Raw genomic sequence first — 16,477 nt, 5'->3', positions numbered from 1 at the left:
CCTGAAAAGAAGGCTTCAGCTAACCATATTCAGGTTTTATCGCCTCCATTTCAAGAAGCAATAATAACCCTTTCAAGTAGCAGTCACACAAGACACAACACGAGTTAATATCTCTATACTTGACCTGAATGTCGACTGGACATATTGGAGAGTAGAATAAAATCAATCTTACATCTTCCCAGTGTATCAGAGGTTGGAGTTCCTTTTCTGTATTCTTAATCTATCTTTTGATGCTCATTGACAAGTCATTAATTTGCAAATCTCCTCCCACAAACAGGCAAACACAAAGAACAGAATCTGGAATAAAAGGTGAAGTACACACGAAAAGCTTGGGACCTGACGGGATGGACAGTAACTAGGGATATCTAAATTGGAGCTATATCTTCTACCCGAAAAAAATGGAGTTAAATCGAACTCCTTTAATGAATTTCTCCAACATTTGGGATGACTTACCCGTTTAGCTATATAAATCTAATCCATCAAGATCAGAATGGAAAAGAAAAAATAACTCAATTCTCTTAGTCCTTTGCGTAGTAAAGGAATGGTATAAAAGAAAAGCATGAAACCAAGGAGGCACACAATATTACTAATTATTTATTGGGTGTTTAGGAAGGAAAAACAAGTTTAAATCCAGTTTGGTGAACAAACCAAGAATCTAACTCTACACAGAAATATACATCAGCGATTAGGGTAAGTGGATAACAACATTTACCTTTTCCTAACCAAGACTAGGAAGAGCAATAAAACAGAGCAAAAATTGTAAATCGAAACACAAAATATGGTACATACAGATCAACAAAGGAATCATCCCAACACTATCCATGATGGTTGTCTCCATAACTCTTTCATCGTCTTATGTTCTGGCAAATACGCCCCATAGCTTACCCCGACTCAGGCTTTCCAGAAGTTTCACTGCTCCATCAATCTCCATCTCAACAAGTTTCTGCAGATAACCACAAGCCCCTGCGGCAACCATCTGTTTCCGACACTTTCTAGACTGTACGATGGAAGCCAAGACAGAGATTGGATATTTCTTATCCAAATTCTGTATTAAAGGATCGAGAAGCTGAACTGTACTGGTGATCCCCCTCTCGTCCTTGCGGAAAACCCTTCTATTACCTGTATGGAGCAGTAGAGACGACAAGGCCATTGCAGCCGCTTCTCTCTCTTCAACCGCCTTGGCATCCAACATCCTAACCAGAGGGGGAATGCATCCAGATTCTCCCATGTCTTTCCTTGCCTTAGTGTTATACCCAAGCACAAACACGGCTCTGGCAGCTGTGGTTCTCACAACGGAAACCCCGCAACTCAACACACCCACAAGCCGAGATATGAACCAGTTGGAAACAAGAACGTCGGCAATGGGCCTACAAGACGCCAAGTTCCTTAACAACCCAACTGCAACCTCAAGGCTCCGAGCCGTCTGAGCCGAGTCCCAGAAATTTTTCAGACACCCAATCCCACCTTCTCGAGCAACCAAGAGCTTTAAATTGTCATCCTCGGAAGCCAAATTACACAAACACCCAATCGAATTCTCCTGGGCAATTGCAGTTCCTGAGGTCGAAAGCGCAATAAGAACCGGCACCGCAGTCTCTTCGATAAAATTCTGCCTGATTTCGGCGAATGTAGCAAGATTTCTCAACACCCCAGCGGCGAAGGCCTGAGAACCAGGCGTCCCGGCCTGGCAAATTTCCAGAAGAGAAGAAATCCCGCCTCTAGACCCAATGGCTCTCGCATTCTCCTTGGAGAAACTGAGAGCTTGAAGGGTAATACAAGCCTTCTCCTTTGCAAACCCACTTCCCGATTCAAGAACCCGAATCAGATGATTCAGTAGTAGAACCCCTTCGGCAATCAAAACATGCTTGCTGGAATCCACAACCGAAATCCTCGAAATCGCCGAAACGGATTTCTCCTTGATCTCCAGGGAGCTCGAATCAAGTAACCGAACAAGAACTGGAACCGCACCCTGTGCGACGGCGATTAGGACGTTCTTATCATCCTCCTGGAGCAATCCAAGCAAGGAATCCATGGCAGCGTTTTTAGCCTCCGCGTTCCCGATCTGCAAACGAGTTATCAAGTTTCTGGCTTCGACTCGGACCACCTCACGCTTGGAAGTCGTCGTGGTGGCGCACCCAGGAACGGCGTTTGTGTCCTGAAGAACGCCGCTGCGAATCAAGAGCTCGCAATCCCTGGTGTGCTGGTCGAGCTTGGCAGCGACTGAGTCGAGATCGCTCTGGGTTCTGAGCTTGCCATCGGTCAAAGCGGAGATTCTGCACTTGTTAGCCAAGGCGAGAGTGTCGGTTAGGGTTTGGGAGACAGATTGGACAAGGTCAAGAGAGAGAGGGTTGCAAGAGAAGTTAGGGAAGTCGGAGAGATCTTTAAGTTGAGTTGGGAGGCTTTCTAGCTTGTTTCTGATTATAGACCACTTGCCTCTGAAGATCTGAATATGGGGTATCTCCTGCATGAGAGAGGAGATTAGCTGGGTTGAGAGGTGGAGATGGTCGGTTTCGAGTAATTTCATGATGATTGTTGTTCTCTTGATTCTGGGATAGACTAGCAAATTAGGGAATTTAGGGTTTGTAGTCTGACCTAAGGAGAGAGGGATCAGGGATGGGAGAGAAGGGAGGGAATAGAGGGGCGGAGAGGAGGAAAGAGTGAGGAGAGACGAGACGATGAATAGTGGCACTGCCGGGCAGCGACAAGACAAGAATCAACAAAATAATAATAATGCAATTCTGGGGAATCGGAGTGAGGAAGAGGGAAGGGGGTCTTATTAGTTTTAGGCTTTTAGCTGAGTAGTGGTAGTACTACAACTACTCTAATTGAACAGTTGGATTCTTCTATGGGAAACTGCAGGATATAGGATAGGGCCAATCAAGGAACGCCACGTCATGATGAACCGTAGGACCCATGTATAAGAAGCAGACGTGGTGTATCAGGATTGGATCATCATTTTAGAACTACTAGATTAGATGATGGGATGGCAACTGGCAACTTTTAGCCGTTTAGACTTTTTACTCGCTTCCTCGTGTTTTTTTACTTTTTCTTTTCATTTTCTTCACTACATTCTGAGCTGGCTCAGCTGAATCAAACACGGATACTTATGGATTATTATTCATGGGAGATGCTCCCAGTACACGGATTGATGTATTTGTGAGGTCGATGTGAGTAGCAGATGCTGCAGATCCCAATGAGAGAGAGAGAGAGATAGACCGAGAGGGGAGGTTTCCTCACCTTTTTCGCATCGGCTATGTCTCGATGGGACTTTTGCCTTTTCTCTAAAGCTTGAAGATTGATTTCATGGGATGATGGGATGCTATTTTTTTTTTTTTTCTATCTTTGAAAAAGTAAACGACTCATAATAACTTTTCTAGGATGGGCAAGATAAAGGGGTGACGTGTTCAGTTACGTAACCCATAGTACACGCCTGGATAATTGCCCAATGTAAAGGTTGTAAAGCCCCCAAGGCCGGTCCAACCTTTTGCGGGATTCGATCGCAGGCCTCCCTGCATCTCAGTCAGAGAACTTACCAACGATCCCAAGTCACCGCTGTCCGTTACAACCTGCCAAATCAGCAAATGCCATTATATTAAAAAAAAAAAAAAAACTAATGGTATTATTAATTAAGTAATTAAATTAGATACATTGAAGTATTATTTTTATCATATACTGAGTGAGCATTAATCATTTTTCATATATTCTTCACCTGTTCAATCTCTCTCTCCCCCTCAAACTTGATTAATTCATTGGGTTGGGAATTATCAATCGCCTATAACTCACATTAGGTATTGTGATGGTAAGTGATAGCTACAAGGCCCATTTATATATAGATATATATAGTAGTGGCAATCCCCCTGCTATTATTATATGTGTTTGGTTACACTAGGAAGATGTTTATTACTTCATAGGTGCCAAATTAAACCTTTGTATTTATTAAAATCATTATCTCACTACAACAGTTGTGGCAACGTCCAAATTCCCTTTTTGCACTTTAATAAATAATAATAATAATAATAATAATAATAATAATAATAATAATAATGTAAAAGGGGGTTGAAGAAGACCAAACAAAAAGCGAGAAGAAAATTAGAAAAACGGTGTTAGTCGGAGAGGATTAGAAAAAAAAAAAAAAAAAAAAACATGCAAAAAGAAAAATGGCAAGGTGGAGCCGCAATAGGCAATTAGAAATGAGACAACATAATTGCGGCAGCATATGATGTTTCGTTTCGCTTTTCCTTCTTTAAACTTCACTTCGGATTCGGAGTATATGGCGAGGCCTGCCGCCTTCGGGCTCGGGGAGGTGGATGCATGTTTTAAGTTCTAACTGCTTGCCAACTGCCAGCCCAAAATAATCTCCTTCCTCTTCCCTTCATTACTAGTTAATCACTGCACATTTGGATTACCAATAAGCACAAAAAAAAAAGAGTTAAAGAGACGACCTCGATTCTTCCACCCGTCCCTTGATTTCTTGAATTGAGAGGAGGCACGAGGCAGGCAGCGGGGCTGGCGCCATGTTGGGTTGGTATTATCTATATTTTATTTTAAAAATTTATTAATTAAGAATGGAAATTGATAGTGATTGATAAGCTTGAGCGGCCCAAACCTTGCAAAATAGAGGATGTGAAAGGGTCTAAATTGTGACATCAGGCAAGGAGGCTTTTACGATTAAGTTAGTCTCGAGGTGGATGGGTTGAAGGATAGTTAGAGAGCAATGAGAGTTAGAATACCTTGTCAGAGTGTGTATCCCATGAAGGCGCACCCCTCTATTATAGCAGGTCGGAGTCATTCTACTGAAACATCAATTTGTGCTTGGGTTGCCTGATATCTCGAGAGGCTCGAGGTGGAACTGATGTATTGGGTGACTTTGATTTGACCATTGTAGACGATCTAGCGAGGTCACTTGACCCGTCCTAATGACAATGCTTTCGAAGGTTGCTCATGCAGGTCCTGTGGTATCCGAAGTGATGTGGCACCAGGCGATCGATGCGTTGATTTCACCCATCATAAATAATAATACAACAGCCTCATTCAACCAAAAATAGCAATGAGAATAAGAATGCTGATTTGGCCATACATGGTAAAGGAAATCCCAGCTGGAAAAAGACCAGACCCCTCGTTGATTCATTCCTTTCGCTCCATCACATCATCATCATCTTGGGTACAGTTGAGTTGAGACACTGTATATCTTCAATATCTGGGGTGTTTGCAGTTTGCTAGCTGCAGGAATTGGGCTTGCGAATTTTGGGTTCGGACGATTTGGAATCCGGAATCTAGATACAGTAGTGTGCTTCAGAAAAACAAGTGAAATGACGTCGTCCTTTTTGGACCTTGGTAGTTCGTAGTTCGTACCAAAAGCCAAAGTCAGAACCAAGCTGTAGCTGTAGCTGTGGCATCAAGGTCAATTTTAGATATGTAGTGTGAAAAGGCAAGGTGTAGAAGACGTATCAAACAAGCTCCGTGTCCAAATTTCACTGTTTCTGTTTCACCACAATAAAAAATAAAAAATAAATGAAAGGGAAAAACAAAACGTAATTCAGCGTTCAATTGGGTTCCTGAACTGAAGTCTGAAGTCTGAAGCCAGAGTGAGCCAGGTCGTCGGTTACTTGTTCGAGTAAATAGAACCAAATAAACAAAAACGCGCCTTTCATGGTTGTTCTTAAACTGTAAACAATGAGTCAAATATCAAAATGAAAGGAAACCTTTGTGACTTAAAAATTCATACACAAATAGTTTATGAGAGTTAGGTACTTGGATATCAAACTTTCATCCGTTGTTAGTATGTTTTCATATAATAATTAGTTGACTTCGCCTACTCTTGGATATGGGCCCATGGGCCATGGAGAGTGCCAAGTGCCAATAATAATGGGTCTATTTACCTTTTCCCCGCCCAATTATTAACACTATCATTTATATTTTAAATTAATTAATACATGTCCGCCCAAACTCCAAAGACATCCGATAAAGAGAGAGAGATTGAATAATTGTCTCCGTGTAGGGCCCAGCTTCCAATTTCTAAGTTCTTTAATTTCCTTAATAACTAAACAGTTATCGCTGACTGGGTCGGACAACAATGTTAGTTATTGCCTCATTGTTATTTGAAGAGAATAGAAAGTGAAGAGATTCGATCAAAACACTCTTTAATTAGTTATCACAAAAGATGAAGAGGGTGTTACTATTGCCATTGCTGCTTTGGGTTTGGAATATTAAATAACCACACCAGTATGTATGTTGCTTGCTTGCCTGTTCATAAACGGCCGGGCAAAATTCGTTTAAAACGAATTAAACATGAATAACGATAACAGAAGTATGTTGCTTTGGTGCTAATTATGCTTCAATTCAAAGCAACGCGGATTTAACTTTTTGAGTGTCTTTCATTTCCTTCCTGTAAACTATTAGGAAGCTTTCATTTATTATCACCAGGCTATTAGTAGTCCAACTCAGACTCAGGCATGAGATCCATCCCATGATCCCATCCATGACAATATGTGAAGATTTATGGGTCACAATTAACTGTACACTATTTTGCATATAATTTGCGCGGGAATTTCAGATTTTTTCCCGAAATTCCACTTTTTGTGTGTAGAATGTAGATATATAACTTAATTATGTAAATTATAGAAAATAACAATAAGTAAAAAATTCTTTGAAAGGATTTTAACCTAACTGTCAAAATTAAAAAAAAAAATAAAATAAATCAGTTCAGATTTTGGGTATGAAATGAACAAATTTCTAAAAATAAAAGAGACAACACATCTAAAAGGACAATACACCACGGTTTATTTGGTTCTGCAAAAATTTGTCCCATAGCATGGATGCCATTGAATGTGGTTGGAGTGGAAGCCACTCGAGATTCAATTGTCACCCTAGCCATTGTCCAATGCTCACCAAGGCATCTCATTTGTTGCCTTACACATGGATTGGATGGTACGTAGTTGGTAACTTCTCTCATGGCTGACACTTGACAGGGTTGGGGTCGGGATCGGGGAGGACTCACTTGGTTTGTTTGCATCAACTCTACACTATCCCACATTAAACACACCATTATGTTGTGTTTGATTTGGTAGGAAACAAGAGATAAAGTTCCTTGAATTTTTTTCTTTGACTTTCTGTTTCTCTCTAGCTGTGTTTTGGTTTGAAGGGATAGGTAGATAAACCTCTTATTTTCTATCAAAACAAGCACAATCTTAGAAGTAGAAGTGTGAGTTAGACTGGATTTGGTCCAATTGGAGTCCATTACAAATGGATCTGGTCCAATTCAGTCTGATGATTATTATGGACCGTCCAATCTGTTTGAATTTGTTTTTATTTAGGTTGGTTCCAATTCGAACCTGGTCCATTGACACCTGTATTCTTATCTTTTATCAATATCAATGGATCAGATATTGGCTGAATCCAATTTAATCGAGTATAAATTCATTATGGATGGACCGGGTCCAATCCAATCCAATAAATACTCTGGACCATTAAGTCTGGACTCGTCTAATTCAATATGCCTTATTCATCCATCCAATCTCTCTAAATTGATTTTGATTTGAGTAGAGTCCAACCCAAAACTAGTCGATCTATTAACACCCCTACTTAGAAGATATGAATTTATGGAAATGCAGTGGGTGAAAGATCAAAGAGGAGAACAGATGCTGTGTGACAAAGTTCAAAATACCGATATGGCCGATACATTGGTAGGGGTGTATCGGCCTGTATCGAAGCTGATTTCTCTTTTTTTTTTTTTATCAGTTTTTTTTGTTTAAACCTGGTTAAGAGGGGTTAGTTTAAGGCCTGTCTACCCCCTCAACCTGTTTAAATGTGAGAGTTTAAATGTAAAATGGTTGACTTGACATGTTCCAATAATCTTAGAGCTTTTTGCTTATTCATCTGTTGTAAGCAGAGTAGCTAAAAAGGTTAACAGTTCGGGTCCATGAAATACATATGAGTATGTGTTTGTTGTCAGACCTAAATTTCATCTGAGACTGAGTGAGCTGCTAAAATCAGAAAAGGGTAAAAAGCCCAAAAGGCCGCTCAAGTTATTATACAGTGAAACTGATTAATCTTATACAAGTTAGGTTACTTATCACAGGAGCAGCCTGCTAACTGCTAACTCACTATAATTAACCAGCTGCCTGTAAACGTAACGTAAAGTAATAATCAAAGCAAGCAAAGAAGAAAAAACACAGTTTTTTTATTAACTCACTAATTAACTAACTGCTAACTTAATTAGCCATGTTGTCCAACCAAGGCCTAATTCCTTTATTAGCTGGTTGTTCACGCATTCACATCTCTCGACTCCACGTCACGAAGGCACGAAACAACAGAGTTCGCATCACCGCCCCACCACGCTTCGCCCCACACGACGTGCGATTGACACGTGTCCCGTCGCACGCGGTGGGACGTTCCCGCGTGCGACGCTAACATACGGACGTTAGCCCCGCCAGTTGTCTCCAAAATCAATTCTGAAGTGCTGGAACGCGCCCCCTGAATCTCTTTTCCCATATTCGCGCCTCTTTTGAAGCTTAAATCGGAGGAGAGGCTCTGACCCCGTTCTCTGCCCGAGCTCGGATCTCCGCTCTCATCTCCGGCACCGGCGAACGCTCTGGTCCCCAGGTAAGCTCTAACCCTTGTTTTTTGTCTGGGGCTTTGATTTTTTTCATTAAACCCTCTTTGGTGTTTTATTTTTCTTTTAGTTTTTTACCCTCTTCCACCTTCTTCTCCGTCACCGGCCATTCCTCCGGCCACCGTCACCAGGTGTTGGAGTGTTTTTCACTTCAAGAAACCAATGCTCTATGAAGAAAAAACTGAGTGATGCCCCTGCATGTCTTTGTTGTGTCTTTGTGCGCACGTAACTTTGGAAACTATAAGAGAAAAGACAATCAAGTCGAAACAGGTAAATAGATTTCCTCTTTGACCTCTAATTTTCTCTCTTCATTAAGATAGAGAAGGCAGAACGAAAACAATGGAGAGTGATAGGAAATGATGATGCACATTTCGGCGGCTCCTGGCTAATAGGTGAATCGGATGTCTGGCTGAATAATCCATACCTGGAATGTGGTATCAATGCCTAGCTGAATGGTTCCTACTTAGACGTGGCTTGAATGCCTAGTTGAATGGTGACGAGCCGGAGAAGTGGCTCTAATGCCTAGCTGAATGTTGATAAACTGGAGATATGGCTCCAATGCCTAGTTAAATGGTGATGAACTGGAGAGGTGGATCTGATGCCTAGCTAAATGGTGACGAGTTGGAAAAGTGGCTCTGATGCCTAGCTAAATGGTGACGAACTAGAGGGGTGGCTCTAATGTCTAACTGAGTGGTAACGAATGGTGACGAGCTGGAGAGGTGGCTCTAATGCCTTACTGAATGGTGACGAGCCAGAGAGATGGCTATGATGTCTAGCTGAGTGGTGACGAGTTAGAGAGGTGGCTTTGATGCTTACTTAAATGGTGACGAGCTAGAGAAGTGGCTCTGATGTCTAGATGAATGGTGATGAGTTGGAGAAGTGGCTCTGATGTCTAGAGGAATGGTGACGAGTTGGAGAGGTGGCTCTGATGCCTAATTGAATGGTGACGAGTTGGAGAGATGACTTTGATGTCTAGTTGAGTGGTGATGAGCTGGAGAGGTGGCTCTGATGCCTAGCTAAATGGTGATGAGCTGGAGAGGTGGCTCCGATGCCTAATTGAATGGTGACGAACTGGAGTGATGGCTCTATTGCCTAGTTGAATGGTGACGAGCTGGAGAAGTGGTTCTGTTGCCTAGCTGAGTGGTGACGAGCTGGAGATGTGACTCTGATGCGACCTGCAAGGAAACAATGTCAGAGTGCCCGGGTTGTTTTACTTGGGTTGGGCACTCCAATGCTTAAGTTAGCGAATCAGAGATTTTAAAATAGTCAAATGTGAGAGAGATTGAGAGATGCGAGAAATAAATTGCACATCTCCCTCATGGAGTTGGAGGTAAGGCCTTTATATAGGCATTGTTTGGCGTGAGCATCACGCAACACGTCTGAGATCTTTGAGAGGACTTGCCTAACAGCTCCGAAGTCCTCGGAGGTGGTCATGCATGTAGGCCAATCTTTGCGCCTTACTTGGTTTCTCCCCAAACATTCAGTGTGAGAGCTGACTTCCAAGAGACCTAGGAGTGATGGGATGCATGTAGAAGTCGACGTCGAGCACGTCTCGTAGGTCGCTAGTCTCGCCACCTGAACCTCAATCAGGTCGGCAAGCCCTCGAGGGAGGTTGCTCCCCACGTCAAGGTCGCTTCAGTCGATACTGACGAGGTACTATAGGTCGGCCCTAGACGAGGTGATGCTAGCCACCCTGAGTCGTGGACGAGGTCGTTGGCTAGGTTTCTACCAAGTCGGCGGTGGAGGCAGGTCGCTAGGTCGGCAACAGGGGCAGGTCGCCAGGTCGGTGCTAGAGACAGGTCGCCAGGTCCGCACCAGAGGCAGGTCGCTAGGCCAGCGACAATGCCAGGTTGCTAGTTGGGACTCCATCATTTTGGCTAAGGCAAGTTGTCGCCTGGGTGGTTATGGGTGTCACCTAGTTGTTCTAAGATGCCATGTGTCATGATGTTAGTGGAGGGCCAAATCTGCCCTCATCAATATCCCCCCCCCCCTCCCGAGGTGAGATCAGCTCAACGAAGGGAGTCGATTTGTACTTCGTTGTAGGTCCTTAGGCCTATTACCAACATAGTTTCAGGTCGGCTTAGGGGTCCTTGATGCTGAAAGCGGTTTGGCTTCCCCTTGTTATGTGTGTTGATGTTGAAATTTAAATAGCGGGTCGGTGTTATGGCTGACCTGCGAGGGTGGCTCCACAACCTGTTGGTCATCAACTCCCACGTAAAGCATTGAGGGCTCAATCTGCAGCGCGACCTCACTGTTTGTTGGTTATCAACTCCCACGAGAACCACGGAGGGCTTGACCTGTGGGGTGGCCTCACATTCTATTGGCCATCAACTCTCGTAGAGAGCATGCAGAGCTCGACATATGGGAGTGGCCTCACAGTTGGGGAGATCCTGTCCGAACAAGACTACGAGAACTCATTTGGATTAATCACTTTGCTTCTGCCCCCCTAGGGGGTTCTTTCGATCAAGTGCTATTGTTGTTGCTTGAAGATGTTATTACTTGAGGCTTAGAGAATTGGGTGAGGACATAGCCTTTTGTAACGTTTCCCGTAGATGACACCAATTGATTATGTGCATTTCGGCACCTCCCGGCTAGTAGGTGACTCGGATGCCTAGCTGAATAATCCCTACCTGGAATGTGGTATGGTGGCTTTGATGCCTAGCTGAATGATGACGAGCTGGAAAAGTGGCTTTGATGCCTAATTGAGTGGTGATGAGTTGGAGAAGTGGCTTTGATGCCTAATTGAGTGGTAACAAGCTGGAAAGGTGGCTCTGATGCCTAACTAAGTGGTGACGAGTTGGAAAGGTGGCTCTGATGCCTAGCTAAATGGTGATGAGCTGGAGAGGTGGCTCTGGTGCCTAACTATGGTGACGAGCTAGAGAGATGGCTCTGATGTCTAGATAAGTAGTGATGAGCTGGAGAGGTGGCTCTGATGCCTAGCTAAATGGTGACGAGCTGGAGAGGTGGCTCTGATGTCTGAGTGGTGACGAGTTGGAGAAGTGGCTTTGATGTCTAACTAAATGGTGACGAGTTGGAGAGGTGGTTCTGATGCCTAGCTAAATGGTGAGGAGCTAGAAAGGTGGCTCTGATGTCTAGCTAAATGGTGACGAGCTGGAGAGGTGGCTCTGGTGCCTAACTGAATAGTGACGAGCTAGAGAGATGGCTCTGGTGTCTAGCTGAGTGGTGACAAGCTGGAGAGGTGGATCTGATGCCTAGCTAAATGGTGACGAGTTGGAGAAGTGGATCTGATGTCTAACTGAGTGGTGATGAGTTGGAGAAGTGGTTCTGATGTCTAGCTAAATGGTGACGAGCTGGAGAGGTGGATCTGTTGCCTATCTGAGTGTTGACGAGTTAGAGAAGTGGCTTTGATGTCTAATTGAGTGGTGACAAGTTGGAGAAGTGGCTCTGATGTCTAGCTGAGTGGTGACGAGCTGGAGAGGTGGATCTGTTGCCTAACCAAGTGTTGACAAGCTGGAGAGGTGGCTCTGATGCGACTTGTAAGGAAACAATGTCAGAGTGCCCAGGTTGCTTTACCCAGGGTGGGAACTTCGATGCTTAAGTTAGCGAATAAGAGATTTTAAGATAGCCAAATGTGAGAGAGCTGGTGAGCTGCGAGAACTAAATTGCGCATCTCCCCCCTGGAGTTGGAGGCAAGGCCTTTATATAGGCATTGTTTGGTGTGAGCATCTTGCAACACATTCGGTATCTCCGAGAGGACATGCCTAACTACTCCAAAGTCCTCAAAGGTAGTCGTGCACGTAGGCTAATCTTTGCGCCTTACTCGATTTCTCCCAAAACATTTGGTGTGAGAATTGACTTCCGAAAGACCTGAGAGTGATGGGATGCATGTAGAAATCAACAACGAGCATGTCTCGTAAGTCGCCACCTGGACCTCAATCAGGTCGACAAGCCCTCGTGGGAGGTCGCTTCAGCCGATACTGACGAGGTACCACAGGTCAGCCCTGGACCAGGTGCTGCTAGCTGCCAAGTCGTGGACGAGGTCGCTGGCTAGGTTTCTACCAAGTCGGCAGTGGAGGTAGGTTGCCAGGTCGGCAACAAGGGCAGGTTGCCAAGTCGACGCTAGAGGCAGGTCGTCAGGTTGACACCAGAGGCAGGTCGCCAGGTCGGCACTAGAGGCAGGTCGCTAGGTTGGCGACAGTGCCAGGTCGCTAGCTGGGACTCCATCATTTTGGCTAAGGCAAGTTATCGCCTAGGTGGTTCTGGATGTCCCCCATTTATTCCGAGATGCCATGTGTCATAATGTTAGTGGATAGCCAAATCTACCCTGATCAGGAAACAAACTGTCCGAAAATAAGATTTCTCATTTTCTTGGTAACCAAAAGAAGATCAGAGAACCAAGGTAATGAAAACGCGAATGGGAGAAATACTTCTCCATGAATATTTCATATAAGAAGAAAGTATGATATAAGTAACAAATTTGGGTTCATGATATAGTTGGGACGAGGTATTATCGAGTTGAGAACTTGAGATGGGATCCCAACTTTTGTACCAATACCAGTTTTTTATTCCCTCTTTTTTTAATTCATGATATTCTGAACTTCTGCAACAAATAAACAAGAATCTCTCTCTCTAGTTGCGTTTTCTTAAACAATAGTTTGTAAAGCTTCGTAATATGTTATTTTAATCTGCAAAATAGTCGTGCGATGCTGAGATTGATGATACCTTATTGAATGAACACCATGAAGAGAAGGTTCAATATATCTCTGTCAACATTTACGTATACTTTGGCTATATCAAGAAGCTGAGTCAGATTTCTCAGAAGGAAGAAGAAGAAAAAGATTCTGACATGGGTTTAGATTAATATGGTTTTTTGTTTAATAACCATGATGTCACTTTAGATCTTATTAAACCCATAATTTGATCTGGGTCTCCAATCCATGTGACACTACTGTTACCATGTATTAGATTAAGATTGAGGATTCTGCTTGCTCTGTGACAGTAACTGTAGTTCTGTTGGATTCTTTAAACTACTTCAAAACAGTCGTATTTATAATGTAGATGGAACATTAATAAGAAGTATTGATATTGCAGATTGAAGCATCGGGGGCTTGATTGGAGTGGGCTGTACCAGCATGGAGACTGCTTTTTGGCTCATCAAAATTGATCCTTCTTCAGGGGACCAGCCTCTGTTTAACTAAGACAGGAAGATAGTTGTATTGCTCTGCTTTAGGCTAGTTATTTGGACTATACCATAAACCTGTGTTTAATATATTAATATACCCTTGAAAGCTAAAGAGGAGAGAGAGAGAGAGAGAGTTCATAGCCATAGCCAAACAACATTTGTATCAAAGCATACAAATTAATAATAAAGTGTTTGAAAATTCAGCTTTCTGTATCTGTACCAAAACATACAAATTAATAACAAAGTTTGAAAATTCAGCTTTCTGTAGCCATAGCCAATCACTGCACTACTTTCTCTTTCTCCTTCTGTCGTTTTTTCCTAAGCTGGATGGAGTTTATAGCCATAGCCAAAACCTGTAAACCAAACAACTTTCTAAATGAGTTTTTAATAGCCATTGCATAATAAAAATGTTGAATGCAGTTCTAAGTGTGACACTCCAACACCTGATGTCGGTGGCCGGAGCGATCGCCGGTGCCGGAGAAGGAGGTGGAAGAGGGTAAAAAAAGTCAAAGAAAAATAAGACATCAAAGAGGGTTTAATGAAAAAAATCAAAGCCCCAGACAAAGAACAAGGGTTAGAGTTTACCTGGTGACCGGAGCGTTCGCCGGTATCGGAGATGGGAGCGGAGATCCGAGCTCGGGCAGAGAACGGGGGTCAGAGCCTCTCCTCCGATTTGAGCTTCAGGAGGGGCGCGAATAGGGGAAAAGAGCTTCGGGGGCGCGTTCCAGCACTTTTGAGTTGGTTTTGGGGCTAACACGCGGAAACGCCCCACCGCGTGCGACTGGACAGGTGCCAGTCGCACATCGTATGAGGCGAAGCACGGTGGGGCGGTGATGCGAACTCAAAACAACATTAGTTGGGTTCTTGTTGATATCAGAGAAAAGCCTACGTAGTAGGTCCGTTTCACAAGGCCAACACTCCTCAGCCCCATCCTAAAGAGTAAGGGTGTAAATGGATTGGACTCCGTCCGGTCCAAAATCAATTTGGATGGATTGGATGGATCAATAACATATATTGAACCAAACTAGTCTGAAATATTTATTAGATTGGATTGGACTTGGTCCGCTTATAATATATTTATATTGGATTGGGTTAGATTAAGCTAATATCTAATTCATTGATACAAGATAAGAGTATAGATGTCAATAGACCGGGTTTAGGTTGAAACCAATGTAAATCAAAATGAATTTGAAGAAATTAGACGGTCCAAACATTGAATTGGACCAGTCCAAATTGGTCCAAAATATTCATTGGATTAGATTGGACCTTGTTCCATTTATAATGAACTCATATTGGACTGGATTGGATCGAATCAAATCCATTCTAATTGACACCCCTACTAAAGAATAAAGGCCCAAACCCTGTTTTCCATGCCAACTGACATGGTGCTTGGAAGCTTGGGCGCTTTTTGGGACTGATTTTCAAGAAAAACCACCCATGCTTCCAGGACCCGTTTTTCACAAAAAAAATGCTTCTACCACATAGGCAGTGAGTAACATTATGCTGTTTGGTAAGGTGATTTTCATCATCGTTTTTCATGCATCAATGGGGTTTCGATTTTCAAGGCATGCCCAATTTTTTAATAATCGGCTGAACCAAACAATGAGATACATGGACATTTATTGAAATGCCTATGTAAATCCGATGTGACACTGTTTTTTTTTTTTTGAAAAACAGCCACGGTTCCAAACATCCCCTAAGTGGTGACTCACTTGGCATATTAGCTAAATAATCACAGCAAAGAGGCAGATTGAGTTCCACAATCATACACAGTTATTATATATATATATATATATATATATAAACCTCTTTGCTTCCCTCATTTTTCTATGCATTTAAAGCAAAACAAAATAAGTAGCTTATATAATTGGCTAGCTAGGGCCAAGGGCACCATGGGCAGGCTAGACCGGTTCTGCAGCTAAACTTGTTTTATCACTTGGCCGTAAGCCTAAAGCCCATCCCAACCAAGCATATGACCAGCTCAAGCCCCGTCCTATTAAACCCCCACCCACCAAGTTGAGTGATGGAGGGTGATTTGGTCCGACTTCATAATGAGGGGACACGTGGACGTGACTCGACATAAGTGACAACTTAGCGTAACGAATTCGCTCCAACTTAGCATAACGAGCTCGCTATAACCCAACCTGACAGCTCGCTACAAGATAATACTCTGTTGCCCCAAGTTAAGACTCTCCCAAGTAGGGAGCACCCCGTGCTAAGATTCTCCCAAGTAGGGAGCACCCTGTGCTAAGATTCTCCCAAGTAGGGAGCATCCCGAACTGAAGACACTTCGGGTTAAGCTCGTCAGCTCCCTAGCTAGAATAAGCTCGCTTCTGTCCAACCCTAAGTAGGCCACCTCAGAGACCTGCCTCAAATAGAAGCACCTTGGCATATCATCAATAGCTCGGTGTAAGGTAGCTTGCTGCAGAGCAGCTCGGTGTATCGCAGGGGGTTTCCTGCTTGACAACTGTACCTGCCAAACCTAGAGATTGCGCCCACATCTCTCGCTTGGCGGCGTCATGCCTGCCAACCCTAGAGGCTATTTTTTTTGTCTAGTAGGACCGTACTCTACAGCGATCACCTTCGCCCACCAGCTCAACTCTGACAAATAACGGCCAGCCACTCCAAGCCGTTATCTGATAGCAGATCGCCGCAACAGAGATTCAGAAGCGGTTGTACCTGACATGTCAGGATACCCGACCCCCAGAGGCGAAGGTATTGTGTGA

At 43.5% G+C, this 16,477-nt stretch overlaps 1 protein-coding gene and 2 long non-coding RNA genes across 3 annotated transcripts; 1 reads left to right on the top strand and 2 right to left on the bottom strand.

Moving 5' to 3' along the window:
• Positions 1-572: 572 nt before the first annotated feature.
• Positions 573-3,070, bottom strand: LOC148862368 (ARM repeat superfamily protein). Its single transcript, XM_088979773.1, has one exon. It carries the CDS (start codon positions 2,519-2,521, stop codon positions 854-856), a length of 1,668 nt encoding a protein of 555 aa, XP_088835899.1. The 5' UTR covers positions 2,522-3,070; the 3' UTR covers positions 573-853.
• Positions 3,071-8,477: 5,407 nt separating this feature from the next.
• Positions 8,478-14,029, top strand: LOC148862367 (uncharacterized). The gene is made up of 2 exons (XR_016110277.1): positions 8,478-8,598; positions 13,661-14,029. It is a non-coding gene; the product is annotated as an uncharacterized LOC148862367 (long non-coding RNA).
• On the bottom strand, positions 13,860-14,568 carry LOC148862366 (uncharacterized). Its single transcript, XR_016110276.1, has 2 exons — positions 14,337-14,568; positions 13,860-14,104 (listed from the first exon to the last, which is right to left on the bottom strand). It is a non-coding gene; the product is annotated as an uncharacterized LOC148862366 (long non-coding RNA).
• Positions 14,569-16,477: the final 1,909 nt, after the last annotated feature.

Source organism: Nelumbo lutea, chromosome 3 (genome assembly GCF_056320005.1).
Source record: "Nelumbo lutea isolate HS-2025 chromosome 3, American lotus-T2T, whole genome shotgun sequence".
Lineage (NCBI taxonomy): Eukaryota > Viridiplantae > Streptophyta > Magnoliopsida > Proteales > Nelumbonaceae > Nelumbo > Nelumbo lutea.
The sequence above is the reverse complement of the archived record's forward strand: the minus strand, read 5'-3'. Positions and strand labels throughout refer to the sequence as shown.

Bases quoted from the DNA above. Each gene is read 5' to 3' on its own strand.
- LOC148862368 (XM_088979773.1), bottom strand. From the start codon at position 2,521: ATGAAATTACTCGAAACCGACCATCTCCACCTCTCAACCCAGCTAATC.